Source organism: Thamnophis sirtalis, unplaced genomic scaffold, assembly GCF_051295495.1.
Source record: "Thamnophis sirtalis isolate CommonGarterSnake01/CBP01778 unplaced genomic scaffold, rThaSir2_p1.2 scaffold_13, whole genome shotgun sequence".
Lineage (NCBI taxonomy): Eukaryota > Metazoa > Chordata > Lepidosauria > Squamata > Natricidae > Thamnophis > Thamnophis sirtalis.
Genome location: NW_028261393.1, coordinates 21,647,395 through 21,668,506, shown reverse-complemented (window position 1 = coordinate 21,668,506; position 21,112 = coordinate 21,647,395). Strand labels below are relative to the sequence as shown.

The window sequence follows — 21,112 nt, the reverse complement described above, 5'->3', positions numbered from 1 at the left end:
TGTGAGAAATAATATAGCTTTCTATTAACACTTATTAGATTTTCTGCACTGTCCTCAGTTGCATAATTGCAAAAACACGTGCATTGTCCTTTAAGCTGACTTTGATGCTAGCTTGTCTTCCACCACAGGTGCAACCCTATTACTTACTTGGTTGCTAAAAGCATGTTTTTCCGGGCGTGGAGCTCGCTGGGATCTGAATGCTGCCGACAGAGATATTCCGCTGCTGCCTTGGCTGGGAACTCTGTTTCACACACATAGCCAAAGTCTCGAGCGAGGTGAACAGCCTCCCCTGGAAAATTAGAGCACCCATAAGAAGGAAAATCCAGCTGAGATGGTACAGGTAGCCTCAACCTATGACCACAATGGGGACCTGAATTTCCTTTGCTAATTGAGTTTTGCCTCATTTTATGACCTTCCTTGCCACAGTTGTTGAGTGAATCACGGCAGCTTTTAAGTTAGTAACATGTTTGTTAAGTGAATCCGGCTTCCCCACTGACTTTGTTTGTCAGAAGGTAGCAAAAAGTGATCACGTGACCCCAGGACAACTGCAACTGTCATAAATACATGCCAGTTGCCAAGCATACAAATTGGGGATGGTGCAAGAGTCTTGTCACTTTTTTCAGTGCCACTGAAACACAGTAACAGAGTTGGAAGGGACCTTGGAGGTCTTCTAGCCCGGACCTCCTGCTCAAGCAGGTGGCCCTGTACCATTTCAGACAAACGGCTGTCTAGTTTCTTCTTAAAAGCCCCCAGTGATGAAACAACTTCTGAAGTTGTTCCACTTCAAACAGTCAATAGAATAGAATAGAACAGAACAGAATTCTTTATTGGCCAAGTGTGATTGGACACACAAGGAATTTGTCTTTGGTGCAGATGCTCTCTGTGTACATAAAGAAAAATAAAATAGAATACATTCATCAAGAATCATAAAATACAACAGCGAAAGTCATAGGTTACTAATAAGCAATCAAATTATACTAGGAAACAAATAAAACAATACAAATTTTAAAGATACAAGCAACATGGTTATAGTCATAAGTGGGGAGAGATAGATACTAGCAAGGAAGAGAAAAATAATAGTAATACAGTCTTAGTAAATAGTTTGACAGTGTCATAGGAATTAGTTATTTAGCATAGTGATGGCATTCTGGAAAAAGCTATCCTTGTGTCTAGTTGTTCTGGTGTGCAGTGTCCTTTAGTGTCATTTTGAGGGTAGAAGTTGAAACAATTTATGTCCAGGATGTGAGGGTTCTGAAGTTATTTTCACAGCCCTCTTTTTGACTCATGCAGTGTACAGGTCCTCAATGGAAGACAGGTTGGTTATGATGAATGAATGGTTAATGAATGGTTATAAGTCAAGGACTACCTGTAACCATTTTCTGCATTTCAACCAATTAACTGATTAGACCAATGGTACCGCATCTGCATCTCTGCCTCAAGTGTAACAGGGGTCAAGGCTTCATAAACTGCCACTATGGCATCTCACTGTGCCACCCAGCCCAGTGAGATCCAGAGGGGTTGGAGACTGGGCCATAATCAGCGTCTGCCCTCAAAGGAACTCTTGTCATAATAACAGGAGGCATGTCAAGATGTCATGACCCAGGTCTTGCCTGTTATGTCACAAGGCAAGCACAAAAGGAGCGGGGAATTTACAACACAACTCACACTTTGTCATTCCCTCCCCTTCTATAAGTGTCCATATGGCCAGAGCAACTGGGAGCTGCAGTGACCCAACCCACTCAGTCACAAAAAAGCTAACCAAGGTTTATACTAACTCAGCCAATACAGTTGCTGCGGCTTTAATCAACTTGGTTAAATGTAGAAGACACTAACATTGGTTAGTCTGGATGAATATCTTTAAAAAAAAAATTTTTTTTTTTTAAAAACTGGTTTTTGGGAGGTTGTGTTTGAATTATGTTTGCTGGTTAGCTTTTGTTTTAATTGTATGTGCTTCCCAAAATCCCAGGCATGAGATAAGCAGTTATATAAATTATTATGTACTAGCTGGATAACCATGCTTCATGACAAAACTATGTGATTGGGCAATGCAGGAGAAATCCAGTTCACTCCAGTTCAATCCATTGGCTCACTGATGGTCAGTAATTGAAGCACATAAGGGAATATCGCTCCTGCCACCTTGAATCCAGAAGCAGTTCCATAGGTGGAAGACGTAGACATTTTGGTGAGGTACCAACATTTAGTACTGTAAGGAGCCCCAGACCACTCCTGTGAAGTGAAGGAGTGGAACGTCTGCCAGTTTGAACTGAGGTAACGGAATGTGAGGCAATTGGCAGTTGGAACAGAGTTCTTTTCAGATGTGGAGGGGGAGTAGTACTCCTTAGCATCAGAGTGTGTTAATTATTGTATTAAAAATACTAATGATCTGATAGTCATTTCAAAAAATCCTTTCTTAGCGAGCACCCAGAAGCCAAGAGGAACATATGTGCCAAATTTCAAGTTTGTAGGCTTTACGGTTCTGGAGATTTCGTGATGAGTGAGTGATATTTGGCTTTTATATAGAGAGATTTATTTATTATTAGAGTTCTATGCAACGCCAGATGGCTAGATAAATAAATTTAATTAGATTAAATTAGAGAACCAGATAAAACATTAAAAATATATGATGCTACCGGTACCTAATTCCGTGTCAGTTTTTTTGCTATAGACTAACATGGCTTTCTGATCGCCATCTTGGATCAAATGTGCTGCATAAACATAGCCCATCATTCTAAACAGCAGAGCAAGTTGTCAAGAGTTGATGGGGTGCATCTCTTCAAATTATGCTCCGTGGGGGAAGGGGCAAGATAAATAGGGCCACCACCACAGAGCCCTCAGGATGTAGAGTTGGGGAGAACAGGAAGGGAAGATTGCATTGCTATTGTTAGGATTGGAAAAGGAGAATTTGCTTTTAACTTTCCACTGACTTTCAGTGCTATTATTGCTGTTGCACAATTAAAACAAAAGACAATACTGTAATGCCATTGAAGTTTTTTATGCTATTATTCTTACAGTATTTATAATGTACTTCATTATTTTTGTTTTACTATTTTATTATACTATTTGTATATTATTTTATTAATCATTTGGTTTTTTTACTTAATATATTTAAATTTTACTTTGTTTTATGATGGCATTATTATATGTGCATGTTATTATTTATTAACATTTTATTTCACTATGTTGCATTATTTTGTTTTTATTTGGCTATATGTATTCTACAAAGGAAAAATGTGTAGGTCAATGCTGTCTTTGTCACAAGCATACTAGCTATGGATTTATTTATAGGTAGCCCTCGAGTTTTGTCCTATGGTTGTAATTCGTGACAGTTATAAAGCAGGTCAGTCATGTGACTGACCCAATTTTACCATATACATTTTTTGTGGCGGTTGTTAAATGAATCACTGTGATTGTTAAGCAAACCAAAGGTGACCATTGGAACTTCAAATATGGGTTATAAGGATCTTCCAGGTAGGTCTGCTGGAACCTCAAATAGTCACTAACAACTGGTTGTAAGTTGAGGAATACATCATATGTGTGATTCAGGGGTGGGTTCCGGATGGCTTTACTGCCAATTCACTCGGGTGCGCGATTTGTGTGTGTGTGTGTTGGATGTGCACTGTGTGCGCATGCGCAATTCAATTAAAATTGTTCTGCCCATGTGCAGAACTTAAAAACAAGATGGCGGTGCTGATGGCACCGGCCGGGCAACTGGTTCGGGGGCATGGCAGACCTGAGTTGCTGCCTATTCCAGCAACTCAGGCCACCATACCACTACCGGTTCTGCTGAACCCCTCCGGTGTGATTGTGTAGCTATATGTATATAGCATGTGTGTCTGTATATATCATGTGCATTTGTGTCTGGGTGTTGTGTTTCTACCTCACATTTCCTTCAACTGATTCTGGTGGTATACAGTATAGACCAGTGGTTCTCAACCTGTGGTTTTCAGACTCCTGGGTGGCCACAATGTCACTGCAGAGGGTCCGTGAAGATTTGAAAGAAAATTGTTATGATCTAAATCTTGAGTTAGGTCTTGGAGGTCCATGACCAGATAAAATATTTAAAGAAGGTCCATGGGGAAGAAAAGGTTGTGAACCACTGGCGTGGAGTATTCCCACTTCCATCTTATCCCTACAACAGCCTTGTGAGGTAGGCTGGACTAAGTGAAATGATGTCTCCAAGGGGGCTTTCCTGTGTGGTTGGACTTGAGCCAATCTCCCCCGACCTCTGGCCACCCTCTTTTATTGGCTGCCTTTCTTACAAGATTGATAGGCATCAGCCCGTATAACCATGAGAGCTAGCACCTTGTAGGATTTGTGCCGTGACCTGATAGCCGATTCTGCTCAGACAAGAGGCCCAGACCTCACACCGAGAGGTAGACAGTGAGGCCAGCAACTAGGTTAGCACATTATAGGACGGATGGCTTAACCCGAAGCACAGCAGCGGGAGGGAAGATGAATTAACTCTGTCTACTTAAACCTCAGTTCGGGAGCTGGGTGTGATCGATTGCCCATCCATTCCGATTACTTCCACAGCAGTGGCTGAAGCTGGATCAATTTCACCAATGCAGGGGCATTTCCACAGAATGATGGATCCCCCCTCCTGCAGACTGCAGTTGCCCCAAGGAGATCCGGGGCTTCTGAGCAAAGGCTAGGTGGACAGACTGAGTCTCCCTCCCACGCTTCACCCTACACATGTTGTGGCACACCAGCGGCCAGCGGAGCTAGCAGCAGATTTGGACAATGAGGAGGAACATGAGCCAGTCCTGGACTCTGGGGAGGGCTCGGATGAGGGCTCTGTGTCGGATGCAGAGAGGGGGACAGAGCCGTATGCCAGTTATCAGCTGCCTTTAGAGTCAGACATCAGTGAGGCAGATGAACAGCTGGAGCCTGTTCCCAGTGTTCACATGCACAGAGTTGCCAGATGAAGGGAACAGCTAAAGAACAGGGGTCAACTTGGGAGTAAGGCCACAGATGGATGGTGAATGGGCCCTTCCAGAGGAAATAAGAGGAGCAAAAGAGGAGTGGAGTTTGCAGGAGACAATTAGTTTGCTTAATTGGTTCGTGACTCTCGGAGACTCCTTGCCAAGTTTTGCAGCTATCGGCCTGGCAGCTCTCCAAGCCAGATAAGGTCTGTGATTGTAAATCCCCCCTTGAAAGACTTTGCTGGATGTGAATGAGCAGAATTCACAGTCAATTAATAAAAGGGGTTTTTGTCGGGGCCAGGAATTTGCTTCATGCTCTTGGGAAGCCTAGGTCAGAACAGCGCATAACAGAAGTAGCAGATGTTACTCCCTAGTCCCTACCCTAAGCCAGTACTGGTGCCCATGCACAGGGCCTGGGAGAAATGCCCTGCAGAAAATGCCCTATGTCCTTTTTCGTACTGGATTGCAAAGGCTTCATCTAAAAGAGTATTTGGGAGAAAATTTCCTGATGGCCTGGGAGGATCTTGCCTGCCCTCCGCAAAAGATGAGATAGCCAAGAGTCCTGTGGGAGCGTCCAGTGTTTCATTCCACAATTGTCTGTCTGAATCAAATGATAAATTAGACTTACAGGTTCATCAGATCTGTGAATTGGGAGGCAGCCTTGAGTCCATCCAATCTTTCAGTGCAGGAATCCAAACTGCAACAATCTCTCCAGCTTTCCTACGGACCCTTATGACAAGCAAAGCTACTTGGGGCATTTAAATAGATTTCATCTGTTTTAATAGCCTGTAAGTTCCGCTTCTATTCTTCTTTACTTAACATAGACTTTAGTGGGGTGGGGTAGAGTGTTAGCATTTATAGGAATGCTAACAGGGCAGGCTGTTTTCCCCAAAAGAATGCCATTCCCTGAACATAAGATTTGGAGGTGCTTCAAAGCTAGCCAAGCCTTTCTGAAAAGCAAAACAAACAAACAGTTGATGGAGACTCTCAGTCATCCAGGTCATGGTTGTCCCAAAGGTGCTTTTTTTTTCCCCCTCAAGAGGCAATAGGACTTTTTGTTTTGTTTTCCCTTGAAGACATTTCACTTCTCATCCAAGAAACGCCTTCATTTTTGGGGGGACAAACAAAAGGAAATAAGAGGAAATGCTGGACCAAAGCATGCTGGGGTATTTATGCAGCAATACAAAATGATGGTCTCATTTGAAAAGACCCTCATCTATTTCAACGTCCTTCGTTGGAAAGGCTGGGAGAGTAAATAGGAGGCGTTTATGTTGCCCACCCCCCTCTGGCCTGCAAGTGTTAACTAGGGGTGGAAATCATCCAGCCCACCCACCCTAAATGCACTTTCCTGGAGTTCATTCATCCTGAAGAGCCCTGCCTATAAAGAGCTGCCTTTAAGAATTCCTCAAAGGAAGGGCCACGCTTCGTGGGGTAGGGCTTATTGTCCTCGGGGCAAACAAGCTATCATCTGTCATTTATACTGACCCCCCTTATCAGCAGTCAGTGACAGCTCCCAGCTGTCTGGGCTGAGCCCAAAATGCTTGTTTCCCTGCTCTCCTCCTCCTCCTGCTCCTCCTCCTCTTCCTCTCATGGAAATAAACCATTCAGGAACATCCAGTCCTAAAGCTGCCTTCAAGAACAACCTCAGCAACACCCCATTTCATCTGCTGCCAACAAAGCGAAGGGGCTTCCTTCTGTTCTTCTCCAGCAGCTGCCTTTCTGTCACAATAGATCACAGAACTGTCCCATACGCGAGGATGGCCTTTCTACACATCGTGGCGTTTCACATCGAAGCTGTCCAGGTGACGGACTCCTCTGACGGGACTTGTGACAAGCGGAGAAATCCTGCAGCCTTTTCTTCCCCCTCACCGCTTCTCACTCAATCTGGTCAAAGGGCATTCGCTTTCCAAGAAAAAAACATTGAATTGTCCAAGGATGGAAGCAGCATGCTGCTTTTTTATCTACAGGCAATCCTCTACTTGCCGGCCTTCTGCGCATGCACATTGCTCGCGCATTACATCGGGGCGGGTGGATGGAGCCTCCCACAGCCACCACTATCGGTTTTCCCGAACCGGAGAGAACCAGCTGAATTCCACTTCTCAACACACCCCAAAACAATTGCAATGATCAGTCCTTACCACTATGGGCAGTTCTTGACTTGCAACCAGAATGTCCATTATTAAGCCAGGCAGTTGTTAAATAAATCTCATCCAGTTTTACAACCTTTTCTGTCTCGGTTGTTAAGTGAATCCCTACATTTGTTAAATGAATCAGGCAGTCATGAAGCAAATCTAGCTTCCCTCATTGACTTTGCTTGTTGGAAGGCAGCTGGGAAGGTTGCAAATCTTGTTTGCAGCATCCTTGGGTTACGTGACCCAGGGATGCTGCAAATAATAATACTTACAATAATAATTAATTTTTAATAATATAAATACATAAACACATGTCGGTTGCCAAGCACTCAAATGTTGAACATGTGACTGTGGGGACGCTTAGATGGTCATAAGTGATAGGGCTGGTTGTAAATCCTCCCATAGTGCCGTTGTAACTTCAAATGGTCACTAAGTGAATGGTTAGAAGTTGAGAACTGCCTATATACTATCTAATCAGTTTAAAAACACTACCAAGAGAAATTTGGAGGACCTCTTCAAGCTTCCCATGAACAAAGTAGAAAGCAAGGGGTACAGAACAGAACAGGATAATAGATTTGGAAGGGACCTTGGAGGTCTTCTAGTCCAACCCTCAAGTAGGAAACCTCTACCATTTCAGACAATGGTTGTCCAATCTTTTCTTTAAAATCTCCAGTGATGGAACACCCATTTCTGAAGGCAAGCCTGGTCAATTGTTCTCATTGTCAGGAAATGTCTTAGTTCTAGTTTGTTTCCTTAATAAATTTCCATCCACTGCTTCTTGTCCTGCCTTCAGGTGCTTTGTAGAATAGGTTGATCATCTCTTCCTTGTGGCAGCCCATTAGATTCTTGGAAGACCACTATCTAGTCCTTCTTTTCATTAAACTAGACATACACCTTTGCCATTAATGTTAAGGTCAAAGGCAACTTCTTTCTCACAGTCTGTTTGAGCTGTTTGATCACAATGGTTTTCTGATACACTCTCCAAACAGACTGTCCTTTGAAGTCCATTTCTCTTCATGGCAATACCATGGCGTGGTGCAGGAGAAGATAAGTCCAGACTGCAGTGATTTTACAGTTGAGATGCCCTCTAGAGGACTTCGGTATCCTTGCTTTCCCCGTCAACCCTCTGTCCTCCATATGCTCTGGACTGTAATTCCCACAGTTGATTGTCAGTGCTCCTACAGCCGGAGGCTAATGGGAATGAAAGTCCGAAACTTCTGGAGACCACCAAATTGCCTGTCCCTGTGATTAATGATTTTGGGTTAAGATGTGTGAAGGACTCTGTTCCATATCAACACCGCTAATTGCATCCATCTCTGAGAACTTGTCTCTGTAACACGTTGTGTTCTTAGGGGACATCGTTATACGTGCTCTTCATAGGTGGCACCCGGATTATGGATGCCACCAAAGAAAACTTTTAGAATTGGCTGCAGTGATAGAGCAGCAAGGCAGTGATCACACTCTCGGGTGAGTGTTTGTATTGCATGCGTGTTTTATTTGAGGGGAAATAATGCAAATTCTGCCTCATGGATTGCACAGTTTTACTGCTATTTCTTTGCAAAGGTCAGTAGAAATCATGCCTCCTTTTCATCCATGTTTGGCTGCCAGATTGTGGAAAATAGGTTATAGATGGCTCGCTCTTGCTTTAAGGCAGGGGTCTCAAACTTGACTTCATTGCGGGCCGCAACAGGGTTGTGTTTGACCTTGGGGGCAGGGAGGGGGCGTGACCAGCTTAACATCACTCCTGTTGGGGGCTCCTCCATATATTTCAGATAACCCAATTTCTGTCTTTTTTTAAATTGATCTATTTTATTTTCCTCCTAAAGTTATTTTTTTAATTTGGTATTTTAATTTTAATTCTTTCTGTGCAGCCTTTGAAAAGGTGAGTCAAAGTGATGCAGGGCTGAAGGCAGGCAGTCAATCCATCAGCCAGGGTGTTAGAGAAATCATTCAAAATGGATTTTAATCAGGGGTGGCTTGCTGCCGGCATTACTGCCAGTTCGGTGCACAAAAAAATTTGCTGTGCGTTCGTATTTGCACCTAAAAATGTCTGTGCGTGCGTTAAAAAAGGGAAAAATACATTTCTGCAATGAAAATTGTTTTGCACATGCGCAGAACCGAAAATCAAGATGGCGGCGCTGTAGGAGAACCGGTTCGGGGGCGTGGCAGGCCTGGGTCGCTGCCAGTTCCAGCAATCCAGAGTGCCACGTTACTACCTATTCGGCCGAACAGGTCCAAATTGGCAGGAACCCACCTCTGGTTTAATGTAAAATAAGGACATTTTAAATCCCTACTCAACCCCAAAAGGCAGGCCAAACATAAATAATCTTACCTTCCACCAGGGACGTTAATAAGGTGACGTTTGCTGCTTTGCGCCTTCCAGCGGGTAGATTTAACCCTATCTTCTCCAACCTTTCTCTTAAACATCTTCCACCATTTTTAGATTTTGCCCTAAAACAGGAAAGCAGAAGAATGAAACAATCTGAAGGAGATTTAAAAAAAAAAAAAAACTAAGTAAGGAACAAAATCACCCTTAATTTCCAAAATCTGTTCTTCAACAATTCTAGGAAAAGTCATAGGACTGTTTGTAAACTTTGCAATTAAATTATGATAGGGGTTCATGGTTTGGTAATGACTTCTTATATGCATCAGAATTAATATAAAAAACACATACAGATGGTGCTTGCTTACCTGCTCACTTAGCAACTATTCAAATTACACCAGACCACCCCTGAGCTCAGTTGTGGACTTCTAATGACTGCGCCCCCCACCCCATGGTCATGTGATCCCATTTTTAGCACTTGGCAATCATCTTCCATATACATCTGGTTGCCATGTCCCATGGTTAAATGACTGCACTTTTGGGTGTTTCTTGCCAATTTCCAATGTTTGCTTCCAGTTTCTAGCAAAAAAATGCCCACTGAGTCAAATGAATCCATTTAACAATTCTGATGCTCATTAAATAACTGTGGAGTTCACTTAATGACTATGGTGTTTGCTTAATGACCACTGCAAAGAAGATTGTAAAATCAGGCACAGTCACGTGGTGACTCACTGTTGGACACCACAACTTATGATTGTAATACTGGGTTCAATTACACTTGTAAGTTTAGGTCCTAGGACTACCTATATACTGTAAAGGTAACGGTCCCCTTACACATATGTGCTAGTCGTTCCCCACTCTAGGGGGTGGTGCTCATCTCCGTTTCAAAGCCGAAGAGCCAGCGCTGTCCGAAGACGTCGCCATGGTCATGTGGCCAGCATGACTCAATGCCGAAGGTGCACGGAACACTGTTACCTTCTCACCAAAAGTGGTTCCTATTTTCCTACTTGCATTTTTTACATGCTTTCAAACTGCTAGGTTGGCAGAAGCTGGGACAAGTAACAAGAGCTCACTCCATTACGCAGCACTAGGGATTCGAACTGTCAAACTGCCAACCTTTCTGATCGACAAACTTAGCATCTTAGCCACTGAGCCACTGCATCCCTTGTCTAGGCCCTAGGACTATCTATATAGTCCTATAAAGGCCTGTAAACCTGCGGGCAATTTGTTCTGGGTAAGATTTTACCAAGATACTTTGGCTGAACAGCTTCTCATTTGTTTTTTAATTACTTATTTATTCAGTTTATATGTCATCCATCGCAAATTCACGACTGTGGAAACAGACACCCTTCAACCACAATTTAACAAATGAAACAAGTGGACATTGTGAATTCCTACCGCCGAAGGACACCACCAAGGAGAGAAGCGTTGAGACATTCTGGGGGTGAGAGTCTCCTCTGAACTTCACCGACTGTCACTTTGTACTTGGAGGTGGAGCTGAGGAGGGACAATCGTCCAGGAACGGAGCAGAAGACTTCATTTGGATTGGTCACTCCTCCTATCAGGGTGTCCTTGTTCATGGTCAGGGAAGAGATGGTGGTCCCATTGGCCTTCGAAGGGATGGGCACTAGAAGATCAGAACAAACAAAGAATGAAGGAGTGACAGCTATAACGAAACATGGGTTCATTTAGGATTAAGGAGCCATAATAACACAGCCATGGAATAAGAATCCTAACTAGGGCATCAGACCAGATTTAATACCCTATTTCCCCCAAAATAAGACCTCCCCGGATAATAAGCCCAATAGGGCTTTGGAACACATGCACTAAAATAAGCCCTCCCCAAAAAATATTGCAACACAGCAGCACACATGAGGTGACCACGTTCGCTGCCTCCTGCACCCCAAAAATAATAAGACCTCCCCAAAAATAAAGCCAAGCGCTTATTTCGGGGGTCAGTAGAAAATAACACCCTGTCTTATTTTCAGGGAAACATGGGTATGGAGAACAATTCTTCAGCAAGATCATTCCAATTCATCAACATTTTTGCCAGTAGTGGAGACATAAAGTTTTAAGATGTCCAACCTCTCACCTTTGTTTTTATAAATGTTTAACGTTGAAAAATGATTGTGAGAAAGACCAGTGTTAACTAGTAAGAACAAAGACAAAGAGTAAACATTGAATACCTTTTCAGCGTAAAATAAACTTCTAAAAGAGATTTTTCAAAACTGGAAAAGGAGACACATTTGGCAGAGAAGTCATGTCTAATATAAGATCATTGCCTCTAAAAACAAATTTTATTGGTTTTACAGCAGAATGAGTGGATTTTTTTTGAGATTCAAATATTATTGGAATATATTCCAATAATATTTATCAATCCCAATTAACTCAATTGCTATTTGCCAGTTTCTGAGCGATGAGACAATATTAGTCCTCCAGTTGTGGATGGATTGCAATTCTCATGAGCCTATCATTGTCTTGTCTGGTTGGGGCTCAGCAGGGGTATCCATAGATGTGGCACTTGTGGCTACCCTCTTGACTTTTTTGAATGTGGCCTGTGGACATCCCTGGAGCTGAAGGAGATTGACAACCTAGAAAAAACTTCAGTTAATACTATTTCTCATCTTCAACTTATGTAGATCGACATGCCACTGTGACAGAAATACACCATTCCTATGTTCTAGTGACTCAGAGTTAAATTACATGGTATAATTTACATCAAAGTAGGATTTGGGGACAAAATTCCAGGGTGTCTAAGAAGAATGATCTGGTGCAGTGGAGGGCAACTACAGCTGCTTTATGAACTATGGACTTCAACTCCCAGAATTCAACATGAACCTACATGGAATTGAAGTCCATCAGTCATAAAGGGGCCCTAGTTGACCACCCAGATTTGCAGGGTCTTTCAATATGGCAGGTCACTCGGTTACTATTTGCAAGACAGTAAAACAATCTACAGCTCATCCTCAACTTCCAATCACAATTGGTTTCCAAACTTATGTCATTAAGCAATGCAGTCATTATATGAGATGTGCCTGATTTTATGACCGTTTTACCATGGCTGTTCATCACAATCATTAAGTGAATCCAATTTCTACTCCCCTTCTCCGCCCAATTTTGTTTGACGGAGACCAGTTGGGAATGACACAAATCTGATTTGCTGGCTGGGGAATTCTGGGAGTTGAAGTCCACCAGGCTTAACGTTGCCAAGGTTGGAGACCCCTGTCATAAGACAAACTGAGAACGTGAACTTTCTTAACCTCATAGGGTGTGTATGTAGGGAGGTGAAGCTTCTTATCCTTACTTTGTGGGGTCAATGAAATAACAATGACAGCTATTGAGTGGAGAACTTGGAGAACTGGGTACTTGAGAGACCGCCTACTGCCAATCACCTCCACTAGACCGATAAGATCGCATAGATTAGGCCTCCTCCGAATTCCATCAGCCAGCCAGTGTAGACTGGCAACTACTTGGAGGAGAGCCTTCTCGGTGGCTGCTCCGACCCTCTGGAACGAACTCCCCGTGGAGATCCAGACCCTCACCACCCTCCAGACCTTCCGCGCCGCACTTAAAATCTGGCTATCCCGGCTGGCCTGGGGTTAAAGATTCTAACCCCTACTCGAATTGTATGACTGTTGAGTTCTTAAATGATGTAATGCTTTTATGTTGTAAATTGTTTGTCCTTCCCCCACCCCTTTTGAACTGTGAGCCGCCCTGAGTCCCGCCAGGGAAAAGGGCGGCAAACAAATAAAGTGAACTGAACTGAACTGAGTGAAGAAGAAGGGGAGAAAGGTTCGGGACATCCACACCTGCCAAGGGACCACAAGCTATGGAACTCAATTCACTCAAATTGCCAAGCTAATTGCTGAATATGAATGGCTTGACTTAATCTGAACAGACCTCCTTTGGATTACAAGAACTCCACCAACCCCATTGGCATCCAAGTAGCACCTTAGCATTGAACTCAGAGTGACAAGGAAGCCCAGGATCAAATTGCACACTTCAGGCCACTGCTTTTCACCCCAATGTATCTCAGGGGGCTTTTATGGGATGAAATGATGGGCAACTTGCATAAGCTTCTTTGGAAAGAAAAATACAACATATGGACAATAAATGAATAAGTCCAAGTAATTCTTATTATTTAATTTCTGGCAAAAACTTTCTTAAAACCACCAAAGAACCATCAAAGAAACACTGAGAATACTTCTACCAACACTATCCTGTTTCCCTGAAAATAAGCCCTCCCTGAAAATATTGCAACACAGCAGCAGCCATGAGGAGCAGCTCATCGCCTCCTACACCTCAAAAATAATAAGACCTCCCCAAAAATAAGGCCAAGTGCTTATTTCAGGGATCAAAAGAAAATAAGACCCTGTCTTATTTTCGGGGAAACATGGTAGTACCGGTATATAAAAATAAGAGCAAATCCCACTTCCTTCTAGCTCGAATGTTATTATCTACTTTGATAATTAAATGTCTGCAAGAAAACCACCAAGCTCAGAGAGCACCCAGGACCCCATAGCTCTCTTAAAACTTTTTTTATTATGCTATAAAACTTTGGAACATCCAGCTGTACAAATCCTCTCTTTTGATTATAAAAAACAAACAAAGAGGTACCTTTAATTTGTTTTGACAACAAGATCAGGAACAAAAGTTCTTTTCCTCCACTTCAGTGTTTCTCAAACTTGCCATGTTTCTGACTTCAACTCCCACAATTCCTTAGCCAGCATAAGGAATTCCGGGAGTTGAAATCCACTCATTTTAAAGTTGCCAAGTTCTACGTCATGTATAGTATGTGATGCCTGGGAACGTACTATCAGTTTTACAAAAACAACTTACATAACCTAGAGTTCTTACACAGCAAAGGATAGATATCTGATTAAGTGGCGTGACTCATTTTCCAGCCAATAAAATGTACCATTGTGAATTCATAAGCTCATCACAAGTATGAATTAAGAATTTAAGACAGTGTCCAGGTCACGTGGCTTCCCAACCAGGGTTGCTTATATGAATGGTAGAGAAAGAATGTTGGTTTCAAAGCAAACCCCCTTTTGGGGGGCAAGAATCATACCTAATATTTTCACATTGGCTCAGACTAGGAGGAAGAAATATGTCAGTTGTGGTTTGTCTTCCTTTCCCACCAGTGGTGGGATTCAAAAATTCTCATTACCGGTTCGGTGGGCATGGCTAGGTGGGGGGGGGGGGCATGTGACTGAGTGGGCATGGCCAACTTGACATCATTCAAGTTCATGCCCAAGTGGATTTGCAAGGCAATGGGATGCACATGCGTGAAGAAGATGGCAATGGCAGCCACTTTTTCGCCGACCGGAGGACTTTTCAGCGACCTGCAGCCACTTTGAGAGCCAGTATGCAAAGTGGGGGGGCAAGTGAATGGTGAGCAGGTGGGCAGGGTGAGCAACTGGTGACAGAAGGAGCAGTTTGGGGGCGTGGCCAGCGGTCATCAATACCAGTTCGCCGAATGGGCAAAATTTCTGCCACTGGTTTGGGCGAACCGGTACGAACAGGCTGAATACCACCTCTTCACTGAATCCTCCTTCAGTTTGTTTTTTAAAGTAGGCACTTCAGACATCTTCAACTTATGACCATTCATTTAGTGAATTTTTCAAAGTTACCACAGCACTCAAAAAAGTGACATGCAACTGTTCCCCGCATTTTTGGCTGTCACAGCATCTCCACAATCACATGATCAAAATTCGGGCACTTGGCAAGCCGCATGTATGTACAATGGTTGCAACATGCTAAGATCATATGATTGTTACTTGCGACCTCCCCAGCTGGCTTCTGACTTGCTAAGTCAATGGGGGAAGCCAGATTCGCAATGACCACAGGATTCCCTGAATTGCAGTGATTCACTTAACTACTGCCTTGCTTAGCAATCAAAATTCTTGTCTCAGTTGTAGTCATAACTTGAGGATTAGGTCATTGTTAGGTCATACTGTGCATAATTCTTTTAACATGCCCATTTGGTTTGTGATTTTGCCTAATATACAGCTTTTGCCAAGAAAAATAATAATGCCACAGGATCCTGCATTTTTGTACATAGTTTTCAGGTGAATTTCCCTGGTGTGCTTTTTAAAAAAAAATTACAAGCTGCACTTTAAAAATCTTGTAATGCTTTTTGCTTGTTTCATGAAATTTAAAAGACCCTTTAAAATAAAACCAACTTCATTTGTCATTTGTAACTTCTCCTAAAATGCAATATTTGAATAACTCAGTTTATCTTAATGCATGCATATTTCCTTGATATGTAGATCCTGATGCTTTGCACATTTCCAAATACGAATTTTCACCTTCCTTAAACTGGATGAAGACCTGACTTGATTTCAATTTCAACCTAGTTCTTTAATCAGTTTGAGTGTTTAAGATTTTAATAGCTACTTTGGCTACTGCTTTACTGCTTGTACTTTCAGTTATCATGAGCGCAGTTCAAATTGGGTTTATATACAATCCAGATTATAATAATATCATATTAGATTTGTAACTGATATAATTCCTTTAATTCAAAGCAGATAGAATCCAGCAGCCACCAGTTTTTTGAATGCTGTGGAAACTTTTGCTATGGCATTTTTGGAAGTTTCTGAAACAGGTGTTATAGATCTGTCCCATGTTTTAAATATATTCTGAATTGATATGTTTTGAATTATCTGTAAACACATCTGGTTAGTAATAGTATGTCTCCTTCTGGACTAAATCTGTCAAGAATATTCTTTTTTTTATTTTAATAGTTCTTGCTGGAACTATCAGAAATCCTAAAATTATTAAAAGCTCATAATGGTGGATGATAAAATTTGAACTTTGTAAAATACTTTATTGCAGAGCTCTAATTAATCATTGTGGAAAAAATGAAATATTATCGTTATCAATCAATCAGAATGTATTACAGTCATAGACCAGAGACCATACATTATCAGTATTATTAAGCAGATATTGGGTCAGATTGCAATGGTATTTCACTGCTACAATCATTAATTGATAAAATATTTATAATCTGTCTCACAAATAACCTGTATCGGCATAATTAACCAGTCTTCCCTTCCTTTCTTTTTCTCTTATGCCAATTTAAATCCTACATCAGAATCGACAATCCATGCCTCTGATTAAATGAACCCATGTCTTTTAATAAGATTTTGTTAGTCTGAAAAGTTGTTGCCAAGTTCCTTCAGATCTATAATAGGGAAAGCAGAAGAATGGTATGGTATGTTTTATAGAGATTTATGCTTATGCTTTGTTTACCTGGAAATATATTCCTAGAAACTCTCACAAGTGGTAAATTTACCACATAGTATATAGGGACACAACAGAAAGAAGATAAACAAGCTGATTAAAATGTCCCAAAGGTGCTTTTTGCAGAGGCAACTGGACTTTCTGGTTTTTCTTTGAAGGCGTATTGCTTCTCATCCAACTATGACTAAGCATCTCCACAGACATTAAGCAGATTAATATTGTTTTAGTCAACCAATTAAATTAAATTTAGTTAGGGTGCATTGTGATGCTTTATTTACCTGGGTATTGATGCCTAGAAATTCTCACAACTGGCAAATTTCACAATATATTAAATAAGAATTCAACGGAAGGACGATTTTAAAAAGATTAAAGTTATCTTAGTCAAATAATTCAGTTAACAATTTGAGCTTTTGGTTGTGTTTTGAAGCTTTGTTTACCTGAGTAAATCTGGAACGCTTCAAACAATTTCAACCAAACTTGGTACACAGATGACTTACACTCTGGAAAAAAATACTGTGGGGATAAGACACCCTTAAAACCCCTCTGGGTGTGTGTTCCATTAAGATACAGCTTGTTGTGCCTTAAAATGGATTCTACTGTACTGTCATAAAATGGCTTCTATTGTACAGCGCAGTGGAGTTGCCATGGTAATAGCTTCACGGTACTCCACAAGGGGGCTCCCTCTGGTAAGGGGAAAAATCCAACATTAGAAATTATGTCCTGACGTTTCCCCGCTATAAATAAATACCTGGACAATGCTAGATTATCAGCTTGTATATTAAATAGAAACACAATGGAAATAAGATAAACAATAGTTGTTAAAGTCCTATCAGTATTAGGGTTAATTGGGTTTTTGATAATCTCATTATTTTGGATCAACTTTGTTCTGATAGGGCTGTATTAAAATGTTTGTAGAACTTAGAACTGATTTTGATTTCCCTGAGAATTCTTCTTCCTATATTATTTAAGTCCCTTTTATTCAGATTGTTTTGCTTTGATCTCCTTCTGAAATCCCATGGCCTTTTGAAGGTTCCTAAAGCAGTGATCTTTTTCTTAAGAAGTTGAAGGAAGTTGATAGGATGGATATGAACCCCCTCCCTACACAGCCATTGTAATAACAACATTCTGTTTTTATTAAACCAGCGGAAGGTTGCTTTAAAAGTATAGGAAAGTCATTTCCTTTTATCTTAAGTGAGGTTAACACAGCAGAAAAATTCTTTCACATATTCTGGATATTCAAGGGAATGTTTAATAAGGGTTATTGCTTATTGAAGATGCAGTTCAGGAATTGAAATATTAATTCACATGGTCTGGACTTTGATTTTGCATACCACATTCAGAGTTGAAATGTATAGGACTATAAATATTGATGTAGTCTCATGTTCCTTTTCCATTGTTTATTTTATGGTACTATTATTTTACTTCTGTTTACACTCCTTTCATTTTCTTCCTTTTTATTATTGTAAACAGATAAAGTAGCTCCACAGAGAGATAGGTGGAAAATAGATTTAAATAACAACAAGAACAGCAACAATAATAATAATCATAATGATAATATGATTTTAGATCAATTGTACATAAAGGAAATCTGTATTTTGTAGGATAGATTCCCTGTATTTAAATTTCAGATATTGTAATTGTTTTGTGCATAGGTATGGTTAAAATAATTACTATCCAAAATTGGAAGGATATATCTACAGACTGATTTGCAGCCACAACATTCGTACAGTCGGTCAAAATGTGAATTGCTCAAAGAGCCCAGAAATGGATCAAATTTTTGGAGTTGTTTTGTTTTTGAGATAGTCTTTTCCCTTGCTCTCCTAATTACAAAACAATATTTTGTTAACTGTAGAATGCAATTCTCTCCCCCCCCAGCTAATTAATTTGATGCTATAAAAAGATGTTTGTTTGGTTTTTTAAAAAAGAGTTTAAAACTACAGGTAGTTCTCAACTTGTAACCATTCATTTAGTGACCTTCAAAATTAAAGTGGCACTGAAAAATGTGACTTACAACCAGTTCTTACCCTTACAACTGACCAAGTGGTGGGATTCAATTTTTTTTACTACCGGTTCTGTGGGCGTGGCTTGGTGGGCATGGCAGGGGAAGGATACTGGAAAAATCTCCATTTCCTCCCGATCAGCTGGGACTCAGGAGGCAGAGAATAGATGTCATGTGATGGCCATTTGTGACCTCCTTCTCATCCGACTTCTGGCAGGCGAAGTCACCGGAAAAAGCCAGATTTACTCCAAGATGGCATCACTGCAGTGATTTGCTCAACAACCATGGTCTCAATTTGAGGTCGTAAGCTGAGGACTACCTAAGATTCCCAAGGTGTACTGAGCTTTTAGAATTGCTAATTCCTTTTCATGCACAATTTTAAAGAAATATTTAGATATGGATTCTATTTAGGTGCTTCTTTTGGAGAGAGAAAATGGAACATTATTGGTTATGTTTAGTAGCGGTGTGTGCTAGAGTCCTTTTTAGCAAAGTATGAAAAGTATGGTAGAGATTCTCTACTTTCTTATCCAGAGCCTGGGCACATGAGTAACGCAATGTACTTTTGGGCACTCTTGACACGAGACAACACTCCAACAGGCTACGCCCCAGTGGCATCCACAGAAAGGAATGAACTAACACACGCAAGATGGTGGTTGCAGCCGTGCAATCCAAGTTCCACCCTGTTTGCACATGTATCCATATCACATGTGCATGCAATGTAATAGTATGTGGGAATGACTCGGGGAGACTGTGGGATGAGATGCTCCCTAGGAAGGATCAGATAAAAGTTGGGGGAGCCCACAAGTGACTAACAGGCAAAGAGAGAAACTTAGAAAGGATCCATCCTAATTAATCATGTAGTAAAAAGAGATGGCGAGAGATTTGTATTGTCTGATTTGAAGGGATTCTTTTAATGTAGCCTTATAATAAAGTGGAATCTAGTCATTTCTCTTGTCTGGTCTATTTGGGTCTCTCTGTCTCTCTCTCTCTCTGTCCTCCCCCTCCCCCCTCCCACTCCTATTCCCTCCCTCCCTCTACCCTCCTCCCTTTCTCTCCCTCTCTCTCTTCCTCTCCTCCCCACTCCCTCTCTTTCCTTCTCCCCCCTCCCTCCCTCTCCCTCCCTCTCTCTCTCTCTCTCTCTCCTCTCTCTCCTCCTCCACTCCCTCTTCCTTCCCCTCCCCCAGTCTCTCTCTCTCTCTCTCTCACACACACACACACATATGTTTGGGAATGTGGGAATCAAGTGAAGAAAACTACACAAAGTCTGTCTCTACAGGCTCTGTAACCCTGTTTATTCCTGTTGGCTTTGATGGTATTTTGGGTTTGTCCTTGTTTAATTACAGATGATTTTATGCATGGGTTAAGTTAAGCAACAATATTGGACTGAAATGAATGGAAAGATGAAATGTAAATATTTTAAACCTAATACATAAACCTAATACATTCTAATGTATTAAAACCTATGGAGGAAACTGTGGGTGCTGCAGAGGAGCACTGAGATGACTTTGGAGAAGGAATTTGGTATTAGCAAAACATGAAGGCAGCCTGGGAAAATGAGAAAGCTTCAGAAACAAACTCAGTTTGTCCCACCTTGATTCTCTTTGGTTTGCTTCCTTCCAGGGCCAAACAAGGCCAGTCAGACATCAAGACTAAGGACCCACTTATTCCTGAGTTTCTTTTGAATCCCAGCGTAAAACAGAATTTAATTTCAAAGCAACAGATGATGTGTCTTGTCAATTGTTTTGACAAATGGAATTTATAGGGCGATACCTTATGAATAATCCAATTTCTAGGCACATGTATTTGAGGGAAGATTCAAATTATGTTTCCCCCCCATAGCTATTAGATAGGTCATAGCAAGTCAAGAAAACCTGTTTGGCTGCTTTGAAGTTTATTGGCCTTGGGAAGTGCAATTGAAACCTTTCAGTCGCTACCTTTTTATAGGCCGCCTTGGCTTACCTTGTTTTAGAACCCCTTCCTTATTCATTTTAATCGTTTAATGTCATTATGTATGAAAAAGCATCATATCTTATTCTGCCAGTTTAACATATGTATGAAGTAGTTCATAACTTACACATTTCCTGCGATGGAAGTAAAGCAATCCAGATCTAATCTAATCTAATTGGCAGCTTATTTTCTGCAACCCAGAGGGAAATGTCAGGGAAATGATGCCACAGAGGTCATGACATTGGTACCCAAATGACACAAATTATGTTATTTGTGCATTGCATAATTCATGCCGTTCATAGGAGGATATCATGGCATGTGTGATGTCATTGTGGCTTCTATTAGGTTTTTAGGATCTGTAGAAAAGGCTGAGCTGGAAGGTGGGCTTAAACATGTCATCAGTTTGAAATCATTGCATGGCCACAAAAGACCTAAGTCCAGCTTCCGTGAATTCTGTTGACCCTTACCTAGCACCAATTTAGCTTTGACCATTAGTTGACAAGATTATTCTATTATCGTACTATAATGCACTTAATAAACTGTT

General features: G+C 41.3%; 1 protein-coding gene across 1 annotated transcript in view; it reads right to left on the bottom strand.

The window, feature by feature from the left end:
- Positions 1-21,112, bottom strand: part of TFAP2E (transcription factor AP-2 epsilon) — an 86,803-nt gene that overhangs the window by 3,508 nt on the left and 62,183 nt on the right. The window contains exons 4-6 of the mRNA XM_087727439.1: positions 10,776-11,004; positions 9,387-9,505; positions 148-289 (exon numbers count right to left, since the gene is read on the bottom strand). Coding sequence (XP_087583565.1) covers positions 148-289; positions 9,387-9,505; positions 10,776-11,004 — 490 coding nt within the window. The remainder of the gene's footprint in view (positions 1-147; positions 290-9,386; positions 9,506-10,775; positions 11,005-21,112) is intronic.